The following is a 25,413-nucleotide window of genomic DNA, read 5'->3' as shown; positions in this document are numbered from 1 at the left end:
AGCCCCGCGAGTTCCAGAAGTGGTGGGGGCATTAATGTCAGAAATAAGAATTCCCCTTTAAGTCCACGATATCAGCTCCCATCAAATAGAAAGCTGATGACCTAGAAAACTAGAATTTATTCTACATGAGTTACATAAAATACAAGTAAAAATAACACAACTGCACAATAAATGTCCGTTTCCTAAAGGGATTTTCTGTGGTTTAGAGACTGATGACATCTATACTTACTATATGAGGGTCCGGCTCCTGGATCTCCCCCCGAGCAGGCAGTGTAAATGGCACGGAGTACACTGCTCTGAACCAATGAAGTGCAAAGCCACGTCCTTACTGCCAAGTGCAGCAATAGCAGAGCCACATACCATACCAGCATGCTGAGAGTTGTAGTCCACGTACTAGTCATGTACAGAGTCCTGGACTAGAGACGCCTCAGTAGGAGTTCAGGAGATCCCAGTCGTCCGCTGTTAGGGCCACACGTGGCTTCTTTGCAGGCTGAGAGGAGCCCCGATCACTTACGTTTTTGTCTTCCATCAATCTCTTCCCAGGGTAATGTCCAGGCTGAGGCACCGCAGGGGGAGGATTCGGGGCCCCCTCTGGTCTGTAGAACTGTAGGTGCTTGGTGGGGGCTGCAGGGGTCTCATATAACATTGGGGTCTCTGCTTCAGGAGTTCCCTTGTCCTTCCCATCTGTAGGAGCAGACATTGTATCATGCAGCTGTTACACATCATGTTACAGATGGAAGCCCCATTGCCCCCCGATGCTCTATAGGAGATACTCACAGAAGTGCTGAGCCGCTGTCCGGGACGGAAAGGTTTTCTTTGGCTTAATGGCCGACATTACCAAATCATCCCACTGACGGAAAAGCTGCAAATATATGTAATAAAATATACATGTACACACATCTGTATACTCACACCTGTATACACATCAATGCACTGATATATACATGTATACACATCTGTATACTCCCACCTGTATACACATCAGTGCACTGATATATACATGTACACACATCTGTATACTCACACCTGTATACACATCAATGCACTGATATATACATGTATACACATCTGTATACTCCCACCTGTATACACATCAGTGCACTGATATATACGTGTACACACATCTGTATACTCACACCTGTATACACATCAATGCACTGATATATACATGTACACACATCTGTATACTCACACCTGTATACACATCAATGCACTGATATATACATGTATACACATCTGTATACTCCCACCTGTATACACATCAGTGCACTGATATATACATGTACACACATCTGTATACTCACACCTGTATACACATCAGTGCACTGATATATACATGTATACACATCTGTATACTCACACCTGTATACACATCAATGCACTGATATATACATGTATACACATCTGTATACTCCCACCTGTATACACATCAGTGCACTGATATATACATGTACACACATCTGTATACTCACACCTGTATACACATCAATGCACTGATATATACATGTATACACATCTGTATACTCCCACCTGTATACACATCAGTGCACTGATATATACGTGTACACACATCTGTATACTCACACCTGTATACACATCAATGCACTGATATATACATGTACACACATCTGTATACTCACACCTGTATACACATCAATGCACTGATATATACATGTATACACATCTGTATACTCCCACCTGTATACACATCAGTGCACTGATATATACGTGTACACACATCTGTATACTCACACCTGTATACACATCAGTGCACTGATATATACATGTACACACATCTGTATACTCACACCTGTATACACATCAATGCACTGATATATACGTGTACACACATCTGTATACTCACACCTGTATACACATCAGTGCACTGATATATACATGTACACACATCTGTATACTCACACCTGTATACACATCAATGCACTGATATATACGTGTACATACATCTGTATACTCACACCTGTATACACATCAGTGCACTGATATATACATGTACACACATCTGTATACTCACACCTGTATACACATCAATGCACTGATATATACGTGTACATACATCTGTATACTCACACCTGTATACACATCAGTGCACTGATATATACATGTACACACATCTGTATACTCCCACCTGTATACACATCAATGCACTGATATATACGTGTACATACATCTGTATACTCCCACCTGTATACACATCAATGCACGGATATATACATGTATACACATCTGTATACTCCCACCTGTATACACATCAATGCACTGATATATACATGTACACACATCTGTATACTCACACCTGTATACACATCAGTGCACTGATATATACGTGTACACACATCTGTATACTCACACCTGTATACACATCAATGCACTGATATATACGTGTACACACATCTGTATACTCACACCTGTATACACATCAATGCACTGATATATACATGTACACACATCTGTATACTCACACCTGTATACACATCAATGCACTGATATATACGTGTACACACATCTGTATACTCACACCTGTATACACATCAGTGCACTGATATATACGTGTACACACATCTGTATACTCACACCTGTATACACATCAGTGCACTGATATATACGTGTACATACATCTGTATACTCACACCTGTATACACATCAATGCACTGATATATACATGTACATACATCTGTATACTCACACCTGTATACACATCAATGCACTGATATATACGTGTACATACATCTGTATACTCACACCTGTATACACATCAATGCACTGATATATACATGTATACACATCTGTATACTCACACCTGTATACACATCAGTGCACTGATATATACATGTACACACATCTGTATACTCACACCTGTATACACATCAATGCACTGATATATACATGTACACACATCTGTATACTCACACCTGTATACACATCAATGCACTGATATATACATGTACACACATCTGTATACTCACACCTGTATACACATCAGTGCACTGATATATACGTGTACATACATCTGTATACTCCCACCTGTATACACATCAATGCACTGATATATACATGTACACACATCTGTATACTCCCACCTGTATACACATCAATGCACTGATATATACATGTACACACATCTGTATACTCACACCTGTATACACATCAATGCACTGATATATACGTGTACACACATCTGTATACTCACACCTGTATACACATCAGTGCACTGATATATACATGTACACACATCTGTATACTCACACCTGTATACACATCAATGCACTGATATATACATGTACACACATCTGTATACTCACACCTGTATACACATCAATGCACTGATATATACGTGTACACACATCTGTATACTCACACCTGTATACACATCAGTGCACTGATATATACATGTACATACATCTGTATATTCCCCCCTGTATACACATCAGTGCACTGATATATACATGTATACTCACACCTGTATACACATCAATGCACTGATATATACATGTATACTCACACCTGTATACACATCAATGCACTGATATATACATGTACACACATCTGTATACTCCCACCTGTATACACATCAATGCACTGATATATACATGTATACACATCTGTATACTCCCACCTGTATACACATCAATGCACTGATATATACGTGTACACACATCTGTATACTCACACCTGTATACACATCAATGCACTGATATATACATGTATACACATCTGTATACTCCCACCTGTATACACATCAGTGCACTGATATATACATGTACACACATCTGTATACTCACACCTGTATACACATCAGTGCACTGATATATACATGTACACACATCTGTATACTCCCACCTGTATACACATCAGTGCACTGATATATACGTGTACACACATCTGTATACTCACACCTGTATACACATCAATGCACTGATATATACGTGTACACACATCTGTATACTCACACCTGTATACACATCAATGCACTGATATATACATGTACACACATCTGTATACTCCCACCTGTATACACATCAGTGCACTGATATATACGTGTACATACATCTGTATACTCACACCTGTATACACATCAATGCACTGATATATACGTGTACACACATCTGTATACTCACACCTGTATACACATCAATGCACTGATATATACATGTACACACATCTGTATACTCACACCTGTATACACATCAGTGCACTGATATATACATGTACACACATCTGTATACTCACACCTGTATACACATCAATGCACTGATATATACATGTACACACATCTGTATACTCACACCTGTATACACATCAATGCACTGATATATACATGTACATACATCTGTATACTCCCACCTGTATACACATCAATGCACTGATATATACATGTATACACATCTGTATACTCACACCTGTATACACATCAGTGCACAGATATATACATGTACACACATCTGTATACTCACACCTGTATACACATCAATGCACTGATATATACATGTATACACATCTGTATACTCACACCTGTATACACATCAATGCACTGATATATACGTGTACACACATCTGTATACTCACACCTGTATACACATCAATGCACTGATATATACATGTACACACATCTGTATACTCACACCTGTATACACATCAGTGCACTGATATATACGTGTACACACATCTGTATACTCCCACCTGTATACACATCAATGCACTGATATATACGTGTACACACATCTGTATACTCACACCTGTATACACATCAATGCACTGATATATACATACATCTGTATACTCACACCTGTATACACATCAATGCACTGATATATACATGTACACACATCTGTATACTCACACCTGTATACACATCAATGCACTGATATATACATGTACACACATCTGTATACTCACACCTGTATACACATCAATGCACTGATATATACATGTACACACATCTGTATACTCACACCTGTATACACATCAATGCACTGATATATACATGTACACACATCTGTATACTCACACCTGTATACACATCAGTGCACTGATATATACATGTACACACATCTGTATACTCACACCTGTATACACATCAGTGCACTGATATATACGTGTACATACATCTGTATACTGACACCTGTATACACATCAATGCACTGATATATACGTGTACATACATCTGTATACTGACACCTGTATACACATCAATGCACTGATATATACATGTACATACATCTGTATACTCACACCTGTATACACATCAGTGCACTGATATATACATGTACACACATCTGTATACTCACACCTGTATACACATCAATGCACTGATATATACGTGTACATAGATCTGTAAATTCACACCTGTATACACATCAATGCACTGATATATACATGTACATACATCTGTATACTCACACCTGTATACACATCAATGCACTGATATATACGTGTACACACATCTGTATACTCACACCTGTATACACATCAATGCACTGATATATACGTGTACATACATCTGTAAATTCACACATGTATACACATCAATGCACTGATATATACGTGTACACACATCTGTATACTCACACCTGTATACACATCAATGCACTGATATATACATGTACACACATCTGTATACTCACACCTGTATACACATCAATGCACTGATATATACGTGTACACACATCTGTATACTCACACCTGTATACACATCAATGCACTGATATATACGTGTACATACATCTGTAAATTCACACATGTATACACATCAATGCACTGATATATACGTGTACACACATCTGTATACTCACACCTGTATACACATCAATGCACTGATATATACATGTACACACATCTGTATACTCACACCTGTATACACATCAATGCACTGATATATACATGTACACACATCTGTATACTCACACCTGTATACACATCAATGCACTGATATATACATGTACACACATCTGTATACTCACACCTGTATACACATCAATGCACTGATATATACATGTACACACATCTGTATACTCACACCTGTATACACATCAATGCACTGATATATACATGTACACACATCTGTATACTCCCACCTGTATACACATCAATGCACTGATATATACATGTACACACATCTGTATACTCCCACCTGTATACACATCAGTGCACTGATATATACATGTACACACATCTGTATACTCACACCTGTATACACATCAGTGCACTGATATATACATGTACACACATCTGTATACTCACACCTGTATACACATCAATGCACTGATATATACATCTGTATACTCACACCTGTATACACATCAGTGCACTGATATATACATGTACACACATCTGTATACTCCCACCTGTATACACATCAGTGCACTGATATATACATGTACACACATCTGTATACTCACACCTGTATACACATCAATGCACTGATATATACGTGTACATACATCTGTATACTCACACCTGTATACACATCAGTGCACTGATATATACATGTACACACATCTGTATACTCACACCTGTATACACATCAATGCACCGATATATACATGTACACACATCTGTATACTCACACCTGTATACACATCAGTGCACTGATATATACGTGTACACACATCTGTATACTCCCACCTGTATACACATCAATGCACTGATATATACGTGTACACACATCTGTATACTCACACCTGTATACACATCAATGCACTGATATATACATGTACATACATCTGTATACTCACACCTGTATACACATCAATGCACTGATATATACATGTACACACATCTGTATACTCACACCTGTATACACATCAATGCACTGATATATACATGTACATACATCTGTATACTCACACCTGTATACACATCAATGCACTGATATATACATGTACATACATCTGTATACTCACACCTGTATACACATCAATGCACTGATATATACGTGTACATACATCTGTATACTCACACCTGTATACACATCAATGCACTGATATATACGTGTACACACATCTGTATACTCACACCTGTATACACATCAGTGCACTGATATATACATGTACACACATCTGTATACTCACACCTGTATACACATCAATGCACTGATATATACATGTATACACATCTGTATACTCACACCTGTATACACATCAATGCACTGATATATACATGTATACACATCTGTATACTCACACCTGTATACACATCAATGCACTGATATATACGTGTACATACATCTGTATACTCACACCTGTATACACATCAATGCACTGATATATACATGTACACACATCTGTATACTCACACCTGTATACACATCAGTGCACTGATATATACATGTACACACATCTGTATACTCACACCTGTATACACATCAATGCACTGACAGATGTGTCCCGGGAGCTGCTGACCACATGGGGGGATAAGAGATGAGACCCGCTGTCCCCTCCATCTCCCCCGACATCACTTATCTGCTGATACCTGCTGCACCGCGAGGCTGTGACCTGATTTATACATACTATATTGTACAATGTGCATTATAACAAGTATATAATAGTGCACATCCTCCATTATAGTGTGTCAGGTCGGATGCCGGGGCCCCCTGACACTACGGGCCCCATGGTGGCTGCTACTACTAATAGGAAGTCAGCACTGAATGAAATGGATATAAAGGAGTAATACTGGGGATACTTTAGGGCAGGGGCGCACTGTCATACTACTCAACTTCAAGGGGCAGCATTCAGACAATAACTGATACAGACCCCTGACCAGGCAATAAATACAGTGCCCAAACCATAAAATTAATAATAGAGACCCCCCAGGAAATAAAGTAATGGAGACCCCCCCCCACATCTGCCTAATAATGTGGAGATACCCAAAGACCACAATAAATACTGGAGACCCCTCAGAGCCCCTAATAATACTGGAGACCCCTCAGAGCCCCTAATAATACTGGAGACCCCTCAGAGCCCCTAATAATACTGGAGACCCCTCAGAGCCCCTAATAATACTGGAGACCCCTCAGAGCCCCTAATAATACTGGAGACCCCTCACCTGCCTAATAAAACAGAGATATCCAAAGACCCCATATAAATATTGAAGACCCTTATAAATGCTGGACACCCCCTCCCCCCAGAGTCCCTTAAAGACCCCTTATTATACTGCATACCCCCAAAATCCTGCACAAGACATTCTTTGGACTTCCCACGTGTCATTGCCATTATGTAAAATGGTCCAAATCTACTAATGTCAGCAGGACCAGCCGAGCAACAAAGTGTCACATCCCAACAGGATGCAGGGGTGCAGGGATGCAGTGGTACAGGGTGCAGGATGCAGGGATACAGGGTGCAGGATGCAGGGATACAGGGGTACAGGGTGCAGGATGCAGGGATACAGGGTGCAGGATGCAGGGGTACAGGGTGCAGGGATGCAGTGGTACAGGGTGCAGGATGCAGGGATACAGGGTGCAGGGATACAGGGTGCAGGATGCAGGGATACAGGGGTACAGGGTGCAGGATGCAGGGATACAGGGTGCAGGATGCAGGGTGCAGGATGCAGGGGTACAGGGTGCAGGATGCAGGGATACAGGGTGCAGGAATACAGGGTGCAGGGATGCAGTGGTACAGGGTGCAGGATGCAGGGATACAGGGTGCAGGGATGCAGTGGTACAGGGTGCAGGATGCAGGGTGCAGGATGCAGGGATACAGGGTGCAGGATGCAGGGGTACAGGGTGCAGGATGCAGGGGTACAGGGTGCAGGATGCAGGGATACAGGGTGCAGGATGCAGGGGTACAGGGTGCAGGATGCAGGGGTACAGGGTGCAGGGGTACAGGGTGCAGGATGCAGGGGTACAGGGTGCAGGGGTACAGGGTGCAGGGATACAGGGTGCAGGGATACAGGGTGCAGGGATACAGGGTGCAGGGATACAGGGTGCAGGGATACAGGGTGCAGGATGCAGGGATACAGGGTGCAGGGATGCAGTGGTACAGGGTGCAGGATGCAGGGGTACAGGGTGCAGGGGTACAGGGTGCAGGGGTACAGGGTGCAGGAATACAGGGTGCAGGAATACAGGGTGCAGGATGCAGGGATACAGGGTGCAGGGATGCAGGGATACAGGGTACAGGATGCAGGGTGCAGGGATACAGGGTGCAGGGGTACAGGGTGCAGGGTGCAGGGTGCAGGATGCAGGGATACAGGGTGCAGGGATGCAGTGGTACAGGGTACAGGATGCAGGGTGCAGGGATACAGGGTGCAGGGGTACAGGGTGCACACAGCTACCTGCTCAGCCCAGCCCTCAGTCCTGCAGGACGACTCATCAAACTGGGGTAAAGGTTTCTTGGATTGCACCAGCCCCGTCCGCGTCTGGATTTTCTTACAGGTCAAAACAGAATCCTAAAAGGGACAAAACATAATGGAGAAATGATATACACAGTGTGATACGTCCTCCTGCTCCCCTTCCCCATGAATACGTGAGGAGTGATTGGCTGCTGCCGACGTTCAGAAGGATTTCCTTATATGGACAGTGACAGCACTATGGACCTCAGCAGAGGCCGGAGATGGATGCAATACTGGCATCTGTCCCCTGTAGGCTATTATGGCCTCCGCTGAGAGAGTACATGTCACTCAGCAGGAGGCAGCATCTTGCTTTGTCTTTCCATCTTGTGTTTCCTGCAGGATGCAAACTATACGGATGCCCCCACTGCCAGTATTTGTCTATAGACACTCTCAGCATATATGCTACAAGCTTTCCGGATGTATACACAGATCGTATCCATAAAATGTGGTGTGAATGCAGCCTTATCTGTTGCTGGGATCCTTCCCTGCACTATAAAAACCCTTTGTGAAGTCACATGCTCTACTGCCACATCTATGTCTCTTTTACTACAGCTGGAGATCCACAGGTTGGAGCCTGCAGACATTAGGCCTGGGCTGCACCATGATGTCCGTCACTTACCCCAGGACTGGACATGAGCAATAGTTACCAGGTGACATTACAGCAGCCCCGCGCCCTGTATGTATGTATACACATGTATATATACTACAGGCCTCTCATGTCATATTTACCTGCACACCGGTGTCAGAAATGTCCAGGAATCGAAGTTCCTTGAATCCAAGGAGGAAGCTGAGCCCCTTCTCGGTGATGTCTGGATTACCTACAGGCGGGAGATGAGTTGTACATAGATGGATGAGTAGTTGGAATAAAGCTGCTGAAGACCAACTAAAACTCTTCTGGTCCTCTGACAATAAAAAACACTGGATCAATATAGAAAACAGCCAAGTCCCATCAAACGACATTAAAGCGTATCTATACAGTCTATCCATCTTCACCTCACACCCCAAACCCCCACTAGCGACTATAGCCGCAATGGTCGATATATGGACAAACCTTTCCAAATCCCAGACCCTAAGCATAACCCCACAAGATGTTCCGATCAAAAGCTTGTCTGCAGGTATACATAATCCTGGCCCTATATCCTGGCTACCAGGAGACTCAAGAAACCTGCGAGATATTACATCACAAAATGGGAAACTAAAAACAATAGAATCCCGAACTCAGGATATCCACACCCCAAGAATAAACTGGCTCCAATATCACCAAACACAAGAATAAACTGGCTCCAATATCACCAAACCACAAGAATAAACTGGCTCCAATATCACCAAATCACAAGAATAAACTGGCTCCAATATCACCAAATCACAAGAATAAACTGGCTCCAATATCACCAAATCACAAGAATAAACTGGCTCCAATATCACCAAATCACAAGAATAAACTGGCTCCAATATCACCAAATCACAAGAATAAACTGGCTCCAATATCACCAAATCACAAGAATAAACTGGCTCCAATATCACCAAACCACAAGAATAAACTGGCTCCAATATCACCAAACACAAGAATAAACTGGCTCCAATATCACCAAACACAAGAATAAACTGGCTCCAATATCACCAAATCACAAGAATAAACTGGCTCCAATATCACCAAATCACAAGAATAAACTGGCTCCAATATCACCAAACACAAGAATAAACTGGCTCCAATATCACCAAACACAAGAATAAACTGGCTCCAATATCACCAAACACAAGAATAAACTGGCTCCAATATCACCAAACACAAGAATAAACTGGCTCCAATATCACCAAACACAAGAATAAACTGGCTCCAATATCACCAAACCACAAGAATAAACTGGCTCCAATATCACCAAATCACAAGAATAAACTGGCTCCAATATCACCAAATCACAAGAATAAACTGGCTCCAATATCACCAAATCACAAGAATAAACTGGCTCCAATATCACCAAATCACAAGAATAAACTGGCTCCAATATCACCAAATCACAAGAATAAACTGGCTCCAATATCACCAAACACAAGAATAAACTGGCTCCAATATCACCAAACACAAGAATAAACTGGCTCCAATATCACCAAACCACAAGAATAAACTGGCTCCAATATCACCAAATCACAAGAATAAACTGGCTCCAATATCACCAAACACAAGAATAAACTGGCTCCAATATCACCAAACACAAGAATAAACTGGCTCCAATATCACCAAACACAAGAATAAACTGGCTCCAATATCACCAAACACAAGAATAAACTGGCTCCAATATCACCAAACACAAGAATAAACTGGCTCCAATATCACCAAATCACAAGAATAAACTGGCTCCAATATCACCAAACACAAGAATAAACTGGCTGCAATATCACCAAACCACAAGAATAAACTGGCTCCAATATCACCAAACACAAGAATAAACTGGCTCCAATATCACCAAATCACAAGAATAAACTGGCTCCAATATCACCAAATCACAAGAATAAACTGGCTCCAATATCACCAAACACAAGAATAAACTGGCTCCAATATCACCAAACACAAGAATAAACTGGCTCCAATATCACCAAACACAAGAATAAACTGGCTCCAATATCACCAAACACAAGAATAAACTGGCTCCAATATCACCAAACACAAGAATAAACTGGCTCCAATATCACCAAACACAAGAATAAACTGGCTCCAATATCACCAAATCACAAGAATAAACTGGCTCCAATATCACCAAATCACAAGAATAAACTGGCTCCAATATCACCAAATCACAAGAATAAACTGGCTCCAATATCACCAAACACAAGAATAAACTGGCTCCAATATCACCAAACACAAGAATAAACTGGCTCCAATATCACCAAACACAAGAATAAACTGGCTCCAATATCACCAAACACAAGAATAAACTGGCTCCAATATCACCAAACACAAGAATAAACTGGCTCCAATATCACCAAACACAAGAATAAACTGGCTCCAATATCACCAAATCACAAGAATAAACTGGCTCCAATATCACCAAATCACAAGAATAAACTGGCTCCAATATCACCAAATCACAAGAATAAACTGGCTCCAATATCACCAAATCACAAGAATAAACTGGCTCCAATATCACCAAACACAAGAATAAACTGGCTGCAATATCACCAAACACAAGAATAAACTGGCTCCAATATCACCAAACACAAGAATAAACTGGCTCCAATATCACCAAATCACAAGAATAAACTGGCTCCAATATCACCAAACACAAGAATAAACTGGCTCCAATATCACCAAACACAAGAATAAACTGGCTCCAATATCACCAAACACAAGAATAAACTGGCTCCAATATCACCAAACACAAGAATAAACTGGCTCCAATATCACCAAATCACAAGAATAAACTGGCTGCAATATCACCAAATCACAAGAATAAACTGGCTCCAATATCACCAAACACAAGAATAAACTGGCTCCAATATCACCAAACACAAGAATAAACTGGCTCCAATATCACCAAACCACAAGAATAAACTGGCTCCAATATCACCAAATCACAAGAATAAACTGGCTCCAATATCACCAAATCACAAGAATAAACTGGCTCCAATATCACCAAACACAAGAATAAACTGGCTCCAATATCACCAAACACAAGAATAAACTGGCTCCAATATCACCAAATCACAAGAATAAACTGGCTCCAATATCACCAAACACAAGAATAAACTGGCTCCAATATCACCAAATCACAAGAATAAACTGGCTCCAATATCACCAAATCACAAGAATAAACTGGCTCCAATATCACCAAACACAAGAATAAACTGGCTCCAATATCACCAAATCACAAGAATAAACTGGCTCCAATATCACCAAACACAAGAATAAACTGGCTCCAATATCACCAAACACAAGAATAAACTGGCTCCAATATCACCAAATCACAAGAATAAACTGGCTCCAATATCACCAAATCACAAGAATAAACTGGCTCCAATATCACCAAACACAAGAATAAACTGGCTCCAATATCACCAAATCACAAGAATAAACTGGCTCCAATATCACCAAACACAAGAATAAACTGGCTCCAATATCACCAAACCACAAGAATAAACTGGCTCCAATATCACCAAATCACAAGAATAAACTGGCTCCAATATCACCAAATCACAAGAATAAACTGGCTCCAATATCACCAAATCACAAGAATAAACTGGCTCCAATATCACCAAATCAAAGCAGCCCTCAATAAATCCCAATACAACTTCAGCACAGAAAACACCCACATTACAACATTTTTAATATCTTCAGACACCAAACAAAAAGGATTGTCCACTTTCTATAAACTACTAATAGATACTCAGAGGCTACACAGTCCCACCTGAACAAATGGTCTGACAAGCTGGAGACTACACTCAGTGAGAAACAATGGCTCCAGGCATTCAGAATCCCCCTAAAGTATCCAGATGTATTAGCCATTTAGAAAACACCATAAAAATAAGATACAGCTGGTACTACACCCCACACAGATTGTCTCAAATTTACCCAGACAACATCCAAACTTGCTGGCGCTGTCACAGAGATAACGCGGATATGCTACACATTTGGTGGCACTGTAACCATATAAACAAATTTTGGGAAGCTATTAATGCTCTGCTGACTAAAATATGTATGTTCCCAATTCAGCTATCAGTCCTACAGGCTCTTTTCTTTATAGATTTGGAAGAATTTCCCCATACCCATCTAACAGTGATTACTCATGTACTCATTGCAGCCAAAATCAAAATTGCCAAATACTGGAAAGACCCTGCCCCCCCCCCCCCCCCGCCTCTAGCAGAAGTCATTAGCTCAATAAATGAAAATTGTCTGTACGAAAAAACCATCGCCCATTGTCTACATACGATCCCTAAATTCCTTAACAACTGGGATATATGGATCAGCTCGGCATACAACACCATCAGTGTATAACTAAGCAATTCTTTTTATACAACTACTGCAACTTATTGTACATTCAAATGTGTCGCCAAGTTTATGTTCTTTTGGTTATTCGTTCTCTCTTTACGGTTTTCCGTTCTACATTGGCTTATTGATATTTCCGGTACGAACTATGTATAACATCGGAAACAATTTTTTTTATGATTGCATTTTATTGTAATGTATGTATCATTACCCCTGGAAAATCAATAAAAACTAATGTTCAAAAAAAAAAAGGAATAAAGCTGCTCTGTACTTCACGTGTTGCAAAGGAAATCTACCATTAGTTTTCATGCTTTGTGAACCAAACATACCTTGATTAAGCTGTAGCTACACTGATGCAGAAACATATCTTGTTTAATCCCTGATCCAAGTAGTTTTGCTCAAAAAACAATTATAAAATTCAGGACATTGGGAAAGCTGGGTACATACTGCCTGACACATTACACCGAGCTTCCTGGACTGTCCAGACAGGACTAATCAACCTGAGCTGGATAATACATACACAGCAGCCGGGGGATGGTGCAGCGATTGATTACTTCTGCCTGTCAGGGACAACACAGTGATGATGTATTCTCGGCTTATGCCGGGCAGGACAAGGCTGGAGTAGCCACATAATTAGGGTAAGAGGAGAAGCGCCGGAGCAGCCGCAGGAGTGACAGAGACTTATTATCATCATTTTATAATTGTTTTTTCAGCAAAACCACTCGGATCGGTGATTAAGCAAGATATGTTTCTGCATCAGTGTAACTACAGCAATATCCAAGTAGGTTTGCTTCGCAATGCATAAAGGCAAATAGTAGGTTTCCTTCAAATACTCAGAGGTTCGTACTATTTCAGTGCACAAAATGCAAATGTGCCGGATGTGTGGGCGGAGATCATCTACACTGAGATCTCATCTCCAGCGCTCAGTATGTGAGGCATGAGAGGATTCAGAGGTCGTGTACATCACAGTCTATCATTATTGAGGAAATAACAAACCAGAAATTCACGTTCCAGGAAGAACCTGACAAACAAGAAGAGTCAACACCCGGCCAACAAGTCCTACTCCTGACCTACGGTATTCATGTTATATAAAATGGGTCATTTTTACCACTGTGACACGCAGTCACTCAATATCAATTTGGTGTCTGACATCCAACACCCCCACAGAACGCAGCCAATACACAGAGAATGGAACAGGAAGCAGTGGTCATAGCGGGTTACTGCAGATCAGCTACCATTGTGCAGTGACTCGGATCAGCCACTACACAGGGAACAGCGCTGTCTGCTTCCTGTTCCATTCTTTGCTTATCACCTGGTATGTAGGGGTGCTGGACCCCCACCAATCTGATGTAGATAACCTATTCTTAGGATGGTTCATCAAAAGTTTTGGCCCAAAGAACTTCTTTAAGGTGGAACCTTTCTGGTTACCACAGGTTTGCGCTTTTGAACCCATTATCCTGCTGACAAACTCCTTTTAAAAGTTGAAACTGTGACCACCAGCAGCCACCACTAGGGGGAGTGTAAGAGCTGGGATTTTTTTTCTTTTGCATGAACTGAACACATAAATATAATTTAGCCAAAACGTAACTGATCCTAAAATTGTAACAATGTCGGACGTGCATCATTCCCAAACCCGACAGTACAGACAGTATTGATAAGAGACTCACAGGACACATCTAGGAGAGACAGTTTCCCAAGACCTCGGCGCAGGACTCGGACGGGAGCCGTCATCTTCCTGAGCCCAATGTCAGACAGACAATTATCCTTCAGGTAGAGCTCCCTCAGGCTGCGGAGGCAGAGACATGTTATCATGGAAGAGAACTATAATTATTAACTATTAAGTGAAATTAAACTACACACTTCCCTATAGTCCTCTTCTCCCCAAACCTGGCGCTGGTCCTCTTTAAAGTTGACATAAGAGTAATAAAAAGCATCCGGGACGCCTCTCGCCGGTCACCTCGCTCTCCCGTGCTTTTTATGAGGCCCCTTCCACACTTGTGTTGTAGATCACGTCAGTCGGATCAGGGGGCGATAAGAGCACGTTTTTTTTTTTTTTTTTTCAAAACGCACGTGAAAAGGACTCGGGACTGTGGTAAATCTTTTCTATGGCAAAAACGCATTGCACTTGCCTGTGTCTCAGAGTGTGATGCTTTTTAATGCATCTCCATAAACTATTATGGTGCGTTTTTCACGCACGTGACTTGCAAAAGTAGAGTGTGCTGAGATTTAAACACGCATTAAAAAAATGCAAGTCTGAAAAAGGCCATTGATTACAATGGGTCAGAGTGCAATGCAAGTTCTGCACGTCAAAATCTAACGCAGAACATGCGCGTGAAAACCGCAAGTGTGAAAGGGGCCTTTTTTTCCAGTGATCCCGGCGTGTCAACATTAAAGAAGACCAGCGCCAGGATTGAGGAGAAGAGGAGTATAGGTAAATATGTTTAAAGAGGACCTGTCACCCTCAAAACCGGCACTAGGACCTGTTACTAAAGCAAGCAGCTCCTAGTGCTAACACAAACGCAGCAGTGTTATACCGCTAGCATTAGCCAAAACCTCCGATATCACTAACACACACTGCTGCGCTGTACACTAGAAACGCCGGACCGCTCTCAAAGCGTATTCTTGAGGGGGCGGATCTGGAGTCAGGATTAGGGGCGGCGACTGCCACATGACGCGCGGCAGTCACCGCTGGCCTATGGGGTGAGTGGGGTGGCCTCGGACCGCCCCCTCATGAATACTCTGAACCGCCTCCAGCACCACTGCCCAATTTGTGTTGTGTTGATTATGGGGATAGGCGCTTTCACGACTAGAAAGGTCACACACAGAGTGATGCCACATGTGGCGTTTTTGGTCCGTTTTTCCCAATTATCTAAATAGATAAACAGGTTGTAAGCAGCCAAAAGCATAGTAAACGGTCAAAAACGCCAGGTGTGGCATCACCCTTATTAAGCAAATTGTAACAAAGGTGGGAACCTTTTTTAAGTTTCAGAAGGTGAAAGTGTTAAATCACCGGATAAACCTTATACAAGGCAAAGGGGATCCACAATCACCAGACCTGTCCATGGCCTCAGAGGAAAGGTGTGTGATCAGCTCATGTTCATCCCCAAGTTTACAACATGACAAGTCCAAGACGTGAAGACCCCGAAATGATTTGATCTGTTCCATCTTCTCGGAAACCAACAAGTACCTGTAAAAGACACAGGATAACGTTACATGAGGCACTGGCAGGGATTACATCACATACATCCACATAATTCGGCCAGAACTGGTGCATGCTTCATAGCGTCATACAGAACAGTTTACAGAACACTTACTTGCCCCGCAGACACAGTGAAGACAGCATCAAGTCTCCATAGGCCTCTGTGAATTTACGAAGGGCAGCAAGTCCGCTGTGGGGATGGCAGAACTGCTGCCTGGACTCTGCAGCTGTGAACAGTCTCTCTGCAACCTGCTCAGGAAAGCCGAGCAGAGAATCCACATGCTGGATGTTATCCGCAATGAGGTCCAAGGCCAAGGTGAACAGGGACTTGGCGGAGTAGCGCAAACTTCCCTGCTCTGTGTAGGTAAAAACAAAGGGCTTCTCCTTGGGCTTACACGCGTCTCCTTGTCTGACGCAAAGTTCAACCGAAAAACCTTTTGAAAAGAGTCTGACAGGAGGAGTCTTAATGCGAGGACAATGAGATCCGGCCACAGACAGCCGACCTTTCTCCCGCACATACACAGGACCGGAGTCTTCATTTCCCTGAAGGTCGGAAAAATGCGACATCTGCAGATAAAATGGGGCAAAAATAGTAAAATTAGTACATAAGATCTTATCATTGAGGTATCAGGTTATGCTTTAACCCTTTAGGTCGCGCTGTGGCGTTTGTGCTGCATGTGCCGATGCAAAGGCTCCATCCACAATCACATGGTGAGGTAACGTAGCGTTTCCATTGTGTCTAGTAAACGTCACGGAAATGCAATGTTCCCTAAAAATGTGATCACGGCTGGAGACTTTGCATTACGTTTCAAAATGCCGGCAAATCCCACGTGTGACCGTGGTATTAGGGTTACTTTGGACGCCAAGTCACTGGTAGTGGACCCGATGGTCGGTTTTGGGTTCCCCTGGTCAATCATAGCCATGGCTAGGAGCTAGGGTGGCAATTTGCCAGAATGGCTGCTCAGCCTCCAATACGGCAATATGTCCGGTACCGGCAGCCGAACCCGACTGTCAGGTCCACTCATCTCTAGTCACTGGCCAATAATAATCTGCAGGGGATTTAGTGTCTCAAATGTCAGAGTTAACAAGATAAATTTTTAAAAAATACAGTAAAGCAGAAAACTATCTGCACTTTACTCCTCAAAAACCTTTAAAAATGTATAAATAACCTCAGTTCTGGGATTCAGCTCAGATAAGAGCATTTTTTGTAAAGTTGTAAAGACTGATATATAGCCATAAAATTAAACAGTTCCCGCCAGATAAAGTCATGTTATAGCCGCTCAGTGTGAACACTGCTGAAGTTACACATCCCCGTAGTCACCTCAGCCCCCCGGTGCACAGCCGCCCGGAACCTTTCTCACCCGGAACATCTGTGATGCGGAACGTTTCTTTCTCGATGCCGGAAGAACCCATTACAGGTGCACTTCCGGGTTATGTGATCACTTCCGGCAGAAGCGTCCGGTCTCCTAGTAACAGCCTGACAACTTTACTGGAGTCTGTGGTGCCATGACCCGGGCGGGTGACCTGTGTCTGAGCTCGGCGGGAGCCCGGGTGTCTCTGGCCACGTCCAGCGATGACAGACACCCGGCCGAGTGCATCATTGATGGGTGAGGAGACTCCTGGATCAGCCAATCAGATTGTAGCTTTCGTTTTTCCACTTGGCTATCGAAAATGAAAGGATTGCTGTGATTGGATGCAATGGCAGATGATGATGACACATCATTAACCCTTTCATGCTCTGTTTTATACCCTACGTATATATTATATAAATTATAGGAAGTGCTATACACCCGCCTACAGATGCCACATCAGGGGGGGGGGGGGGGGTAATGGGGGTGTCCACCTCCCCCTGATCATATGTGATGCACTTGTGGGGTGCAGAGCGGATGTCGGGTGCCCATTAGTCCAGTGAAGGGTCCCAGTGCTGCCATTGATGGGCAGAGCATGAAGAAGTTGTACCGACCTAATCCACAGGATGGGGGGTGACAAGCAGATGGTCGGGGGTCCAACTTCCTCACCAAATACAAGGACAAGACCCCCAGCAATCGAGGAGGGGGTCCTGCTCTCACTAAGGATAGAGCGTCCATGCTATGGGAGCATCGGAAATCTCCAGGACTCCCATCAGATTGAATGGAGCAGCAGGACGAGCGCCCATTAGTGAGAACAGGACCCCCAGCAGTCTAGAGACCAGGGAGGGGGTCCTGTTCTCACGAATGTATAGCGTCCGTGCTATCTCCACAGTCCATGGTCCTGGAAGCAGATGGCGCCACTCGCTGTGTAGTGGCCGTGTCAGAGAACTGCAGGTCACATCCCTGATGCAGAATCATTGTCAGGTGTGAATAGAAGCTGAAACTGGTTGTACACAGGGACAGCCGTGAGGAAGATGTATAAGCCGCCGGCATCCCAATTATACAGGGATCCTCAATTGTTATTACTTAGGTTTTTAGTTGAGGAATCATAACTATTGGGGAATAGTTGTTATAACCATCTTGATAAACCAGGGACATTCCTCATAGTTCCAGGCAGCGGGAATGTGGTATCTTCTTATATTTATATCCACGGCCTCCTCCCCTTTGTGCTGTAGCTTCACAGGCTGTTACACTGTGAGATGACAGCAGGCAGAGGGAGGGGGAGTGCTGAGGGTGCAAGGGAGAAGGTGGCACAGTGTAAAAGCCTGTGAAGATAAAATTGGGGAAGGGGGCTCTGGTAACACCCCCTTAGAGTTCTTCTGGTTCATTAGCATAATTTTAGAATGAAGGAGCCGATGAATAATAAATATAAGAAGATACCACAGTCCCGGTGCCTGGAGCTCACAGAAGGGATAACAAGGCCTTTATTGAAGGTAAAGTACAGGTAACTATTGCTTTCGGATGCCCCTCTATCTTCAATAACGCCCTTGTTATCCCTTCCATGAGCCGGATCTGTAAAAGTGCACAAGGGGAGCCGCGCACATGAGGATGAAAGCTTAAAGAGAGGAGCTGGATCGGTTGTGACAGTCACAATGAGTAAGTGTCTATCTTTGTTTTCTAAGAAGTTCCTGAATCTTTTTGCATCTTTTTCTAGAAATCCAGAGACCTTTTGGACCACCACAGGGATGTTCCCGCAGGAATTTATCATCAGTATGAATGGGTTACAGAAGATTGGAAAGATCAGCATTGAAAGCTCATCAGGTAAGTATCGCAGGGTAAGAGTGAAGACACACATGGCGTTTTTGGGCCGTTTTTACTAAGTGCGTTTTCAGATCGTTAAAAACGCATGCGTTAAAAAACGCACCCGTTTTTAAAAAACGCATGCGTTTTTGTCCGTTTTCCAAAATTGTGCAATGAAAAACGGACAAAAACGCATGCGTTTTTAACGATCTGAAAACGCACTTAGTAAAAACGGTCCAAAAACGGCCCAAAAACGCCATGTGTGTCTTCACCCTGAGAGGGTACACAGAGGGTTTGGCTGTGACCAGAGACCCCCCTGCAACTCATGACGTGATGGTAGGGATTAGGGGAGCAATAAGTGCGCAATTGTGATTCACTTCCATTACTCCCAGGGCCACACAGGTCACAGGACAGGACCCATAATTTCCATGTAGCCTCCATCTAAGGCCACATTCACACACTGCATTGGAATTGCTTATAGAGAGCAGTGGGGAAGAGCTGGACCTGATCACCGCTGCGTTTGGACCTAAACACTTGTAATCAGGAACAAGCTAATTATTTAGAATTGTTTCCCTGTAAAACACGTGACAATCATTCCTGATCACAAACCTCTAGGCAGCGTTCACACGTGGCGTTTACATTGTGTTTGAAACGCTACAGAACAGCTACAGAGGCGTCTACAAAATGCAATGATAATGTGACATTAGAGGGAATCTACCGCCTGTATATCCAGCTTATTATCCAAAGACACCTACTGGTCAGCATTGTCACATTGATACAGGTTCATATCTTCATTACCACGGAAACTGTGTCATTTTAGCAATTCACAAGTTAGTCTTTGGCGCCATCCAAGCTGAATATCCAAGTGGTAGAATTCTGGTAACGCATGTGTTAACTTCACGCTAACATCTGCATTTTGTAAACAATATGTTAACGGATCATAATGACGCAAATCTCCTCTCCTTAGCTTTTGTATTGTGTTTCAAAACGCAATGAATTGTCGAAGGATATAAGCTCCTCCCTGCTGCACTGGAATTTCATTTCTAACCATCAGATCGCTCTACATACAGAGTCTGCACACAAGCGGAGCACTACTCTCATCAGGAGCTGGGAACCAGCACCTTGTTATTAGCACATAAGTTATAAGTGAACGACCCCGGGGTATAACATGTAAAGAAAACTGAAATGTTCTATGCTCTCCAGCACGTCACCATACTGCCACATAGTGGCCACACAGCGTAGTGCAGTTATTTAAAGGGACATGTCCTCAGCTTTCCCAGTGATTTGGTGCTAATTCTTAATTGATAGCAGGTGAAATCTGCAGCTAAACCTTTCTACAATGTAAAATTGTTGTGAACTGGGGTGAGTTTTTTGGACTATTATACATACATTATACATTATTCACTTCATTCACTAAAAGCAATCGCCCTTCTTTCGGATCATGACCTGCTATGATCAGAACCACAAGTTCTGGGCCGTTGAAGGCAGTCGGCCCCCTACAAGGCTGAAGAAACAGGGAATGCTGGACCCATAACCAGGCCCAAAATATTCAGATCCAATGACAGTGGGTGTCAGTCGGGGGCTTCATTCATTTGTCTGCAATTGTCTCTAATACCATTGACTTTATGTATAATTTTCTCTGTAGTTCGAAGCTTAAAAATTTACACGAGTGCAACCAAAGAACCGACAGACTTTGAGCCGTGCACGGACAGAGGTAAGAGCCGCCATGTTGTGACAATCCCCCTGTTACTGAGAGGTAGGTTAATGGCCGGGAGCTGGGGGGAGCACGCAGGACTGCACTATAAATGGAGGAATATGTGGGGCCGCCCTGTAATCCCCCTGTGCTAGGTCCTCCACAGAGAGAGGTTATTCTGGCAGCTGTTGCTATCCCTCTAGTCTTTGCTCTAGTAGAACATGACTGTCCTCCCCTCGTGTCCCCCCATCTTTGTAGTGACTTCCCATAAAGTCCATTGATAACCATGTGTCGGATTATTAGTCACTGCAGTACAGACTGCGGAGGATCCGGCGGAATCGGAAATGTGTGATTAGGGAAAGTGGAGATATAGAGGAGCTTTACAATGGCTTCTGTATCTGGCGGAGAAGCTAACTCTCCCCTTCTCTACCATTATGGCAAGTGGACAGACAGGACCAGCAACGCAGCGGCCCAGCGCATGTACCATTGTCTCCGCTGGTTTCCACTATAACAGATATCTCCACCAGATCTGACTAGGACTAAGCAGGTCTGACCTGGTGGAGATTGTGCCCACGTCTACTGAGAGGCCAGAGCTTATTGCTAGATCTTGGCCGGCTGGAGGATCTTAATAGATCCCCCCCCCCTCTATCCCTTGCCCCAGGCCCCATCTCTATTCCACTCCATCCACACAATGATCTGTTGTACACTGTGACAGACCCTCTGCTGATTATTACTGCCCGGATGTGCTACAAAAGTAGAAAGTTACACTGAAAACCTGCAAGATAAGCTGTCGTACAGCACCCTCTGTGGATGTAACATTGAAAGTGAAGCTGTCACCAGGAATGTAATTTTTAGCTGGTGAAAGGTTCCAATAGCCTCTGCTATGATGATTGAAATGCCTTTGTCACTATTCTGAATTATTTCAATACTCTACAAAACTTCATTTCACATTACCTGGCTCTCTTCCAGCAGCATGTGTTGAGTCCCGGGGGGAGGGGCAGCTACATCCTGTGTCTCGGTCTCCTCTCCTATACACCAGGGAGGCGGCGGTGGTGAGGAGGAGAGGAGACTGAGACACAGGCACATACAGGCTTCAGCTGCTGGATCCGCCAATGCAATGTGCACATTTCCTACAGTCATGTTTCTTGTTAGTGTTATAAGAAATTATATAATGTGACGCTTCTTTATTGCAGAACTGGAACATGTGGAAGGACAATTCCACACAGAAGAGATCACAGTAAGTATCACAGGGCGTCCTATAGATTTGCACTTTTCTATTCTCCAAGGTCTTCTCTGGTTTGCCGGGATCGGGGCCACTATGTAAGGCTGTATATTAGGAATCCATAGGGGTGAGGGGGCTTATATAAAATAACATGAGGGGCTGTTTGTGATGATAAACTGGGGAATTTCTTAGGGAACAGGAAACTGTTGTAGTGTCGCCCCAAGGGGCCTACTGAGGCTCTGTCGCCCGGGGGTCCATTGGGCCTCATACTGGTGTTTGCCCCCTGTTTTTTAAGCTTCCTATACCCTGGTTCCTACAAAACAAATACAATTATGAAAATTAGTCTGAGCCATAGGTTTTAATGGAGCCTGGAGCCCCTTAGGCTTATTTGCATAATTTTGAAAGTCTTTTATTCTTAAAAACCAGCGCATAAGAATCTAAAATGAGAGTGGATCTGGCCCGATGGAGCACACACCCGTATGTCAGTAAGGCTGCATCCATATTACATATGCAAGATTGTACTTAAACAAAGTGGAGGAGAAGCAGCTGCAGTGTAAAGCATGGACATGTACAGCAGCGGCCTAAGACGCTCAGAAAAGAGGTGTCTGATCAGAGTCCTCAGAGATCAGAGATGAGAAGCCACCAAACAATCAGGATAGAAGAGTCCGGGAATCATTGCCCAAGTGACCCGGGTATCTGTAACCTGTGCGGCAGGTAAACCCGGAGCCAAACTACTACTTATCCTCGTGCCGCGATCGCTGCCGCCCAGGTCTAATTTAGTGAGTGTAACAATCTGCAACACCCAGACCCACCCCGGCCGCACGTGTATAGAAGAGGCGGCTGCTCCTAATAGTCTACAGTCACGAGAAGGGGCATGACCTCTGCATGACCCCACTGCTCCCCCCCTGCAGCCCCCATAGAGATGGCAATGGCCTGATCACTTTGCAGGAGCTGCGCGGCCCCAATAACAGGGGAATCCTCTGTGCCCCGAGGTTATGGGGGAGGTCACAACGTGCGAAATAAAAACAAACAAACCTAAGCTAATGAACAGAAGGAGCCACCCGGTCACCTAACCGGATCAGCGAAACCTCTCAGGATATTAACCCTTTAACCCTTGTACAGGAATCAGTTCCAGAGCAGTCTCTGTATGTAACCCGGAAGGATCAAGCACCGGGAGTCGGATCCATAATCAGGACCAGCCCAATGGGGTCCTAGTCAGTAGCCAAAGGTCATGGCAGGCAGCACAGATTCTAGCAAGGGTCATGTCATCCCGAAAAGTAGGTCAGGGGCAAAAGCCAAATACAGATCTATAGAACAAGCCGAGGTCAAGGACACAGACAGAACCGAATCACAAGAGTCCCTGTGACCCAATGCAGGGCGGAAGAAGCTCCAGAACACAGATACCAGCAGAGGGGACGGCAGGTTTCAGGGGTCCCGATCTCTGTGCTGTTCCTTGTATGGGGGGACGATGCTTGAATTTGCTTTTCATGTTCTAACTTGTGAAACTCTGGCTCCTCCTCAGCTCCCGGGGGTGCAGGCGGCTCACCTGCGATTTGTCGTCCTCTCCGGATACGATCACTTTGTGGCAGTGCGGAGCGTATCTGCGGAGAGCGCCGTGTAAACCTGCAGGAAGGACCATCCCCAGGACCCCTCTGTGTGCCCCTCTGTGTGCCCCTCTGTGTGCTCCTCTATGGGCCCCTCTGTGTGCCCCTCTGTGTGCCCCTCTGTGTGCCCCGCACCACATTCATTACCTGTGTATTGTGTGTATTCATGTGTTTCGCTATGTAATGTAATAAACTATCTGAAATCTCTGATTCTATGTAAGAG

The 25,413-nt window shown here is 43.6% G+C and overlaps 2 protein-coding genes across 6 annotated transcripts; one reads left to right on the top strand and one right to left on the bottom strand.

Annotated features, from left to right (window-relative positions):
- Positions 1–97: 97 nt before the first annotated feature.
- Positions 98–18,996, bottom strand: LRRC42 (leucine rich repeat containing 42). 5 transcript variants are annotated; one of them, XM_072127990.1, is made up of 8 exons: positions 18,884–18,996; positions 17,638–18,089; positions 17,334–17,510; positions 15,991–16,109; positions 10,072–10,160; positions 9,286–9,399; positions 778–862; positions 98–684 (listed from the first exon to the last, which is right to left on the bottom strand). In XM_072127990.1, exons 1-8 carry the CDS (start codon positions 18,890–18,892, stop codon positions 428–430), a joined length of 1,302 nt encoding a protein of 433 aa, XP_071984091.1. In that variant the 5' UTR covers positions 18,893–18,996; the 3' UTR covers positions 98–427. The 5 variants fall into 5 exon arrangements, with proteins under 5 accessions (XP_071984091.1, XP_071984092.1, XP_071984089.1 ...); XM_072127991.1 differs by having other exon boundaries at positions 18,844–18,983; XM_072127988.1 differs by lacking the exon at positions 18,884–18,996 and adding an exon at positions 18,692–18,830.
- On the top strand, positions 18,989–25,410 carry IFT25 (intraflagellar transport 25). Its single transcript, XM_072128005.1, has 5 exons — positions 18,989–19,129; positions 20,586–20,692; positions 22,317–22,385; positions 23,558–23,601; positions 25,109–25,410. The coding sequence occupies exons 1-5, from the start codon at positions 19,029–19,031 to the stop codon at positions 25,205–25,207; spliced, it is 420 nt and encodes a 139-aa protein (XP_071984106.1). The 5' UTR covers positions 18,989–19,028; the 3' UTR covers positions 25,208–25,410.
- Positions 25,411–25,413: the final 3 nt, after the last annotated feature.

This window comes from Engystomops pustulosus, chromosome 10 (assembly GCF_040894005.1).
Source record: "Engystomops pustulosus chromosome 10, aEngPut4.maternal, whole genome shotgun sequence".
NCBI classification, from domain to species: domain Eukaryota; kingdom Metazoa; phylum Chordata; class Amphibia; order Anura; family Leptodactylidae; genus Engystomops; species Engystomops pustulosus.
This window is presented reverse-complemented; position numbering and strand designations above follow the sequence as displayed.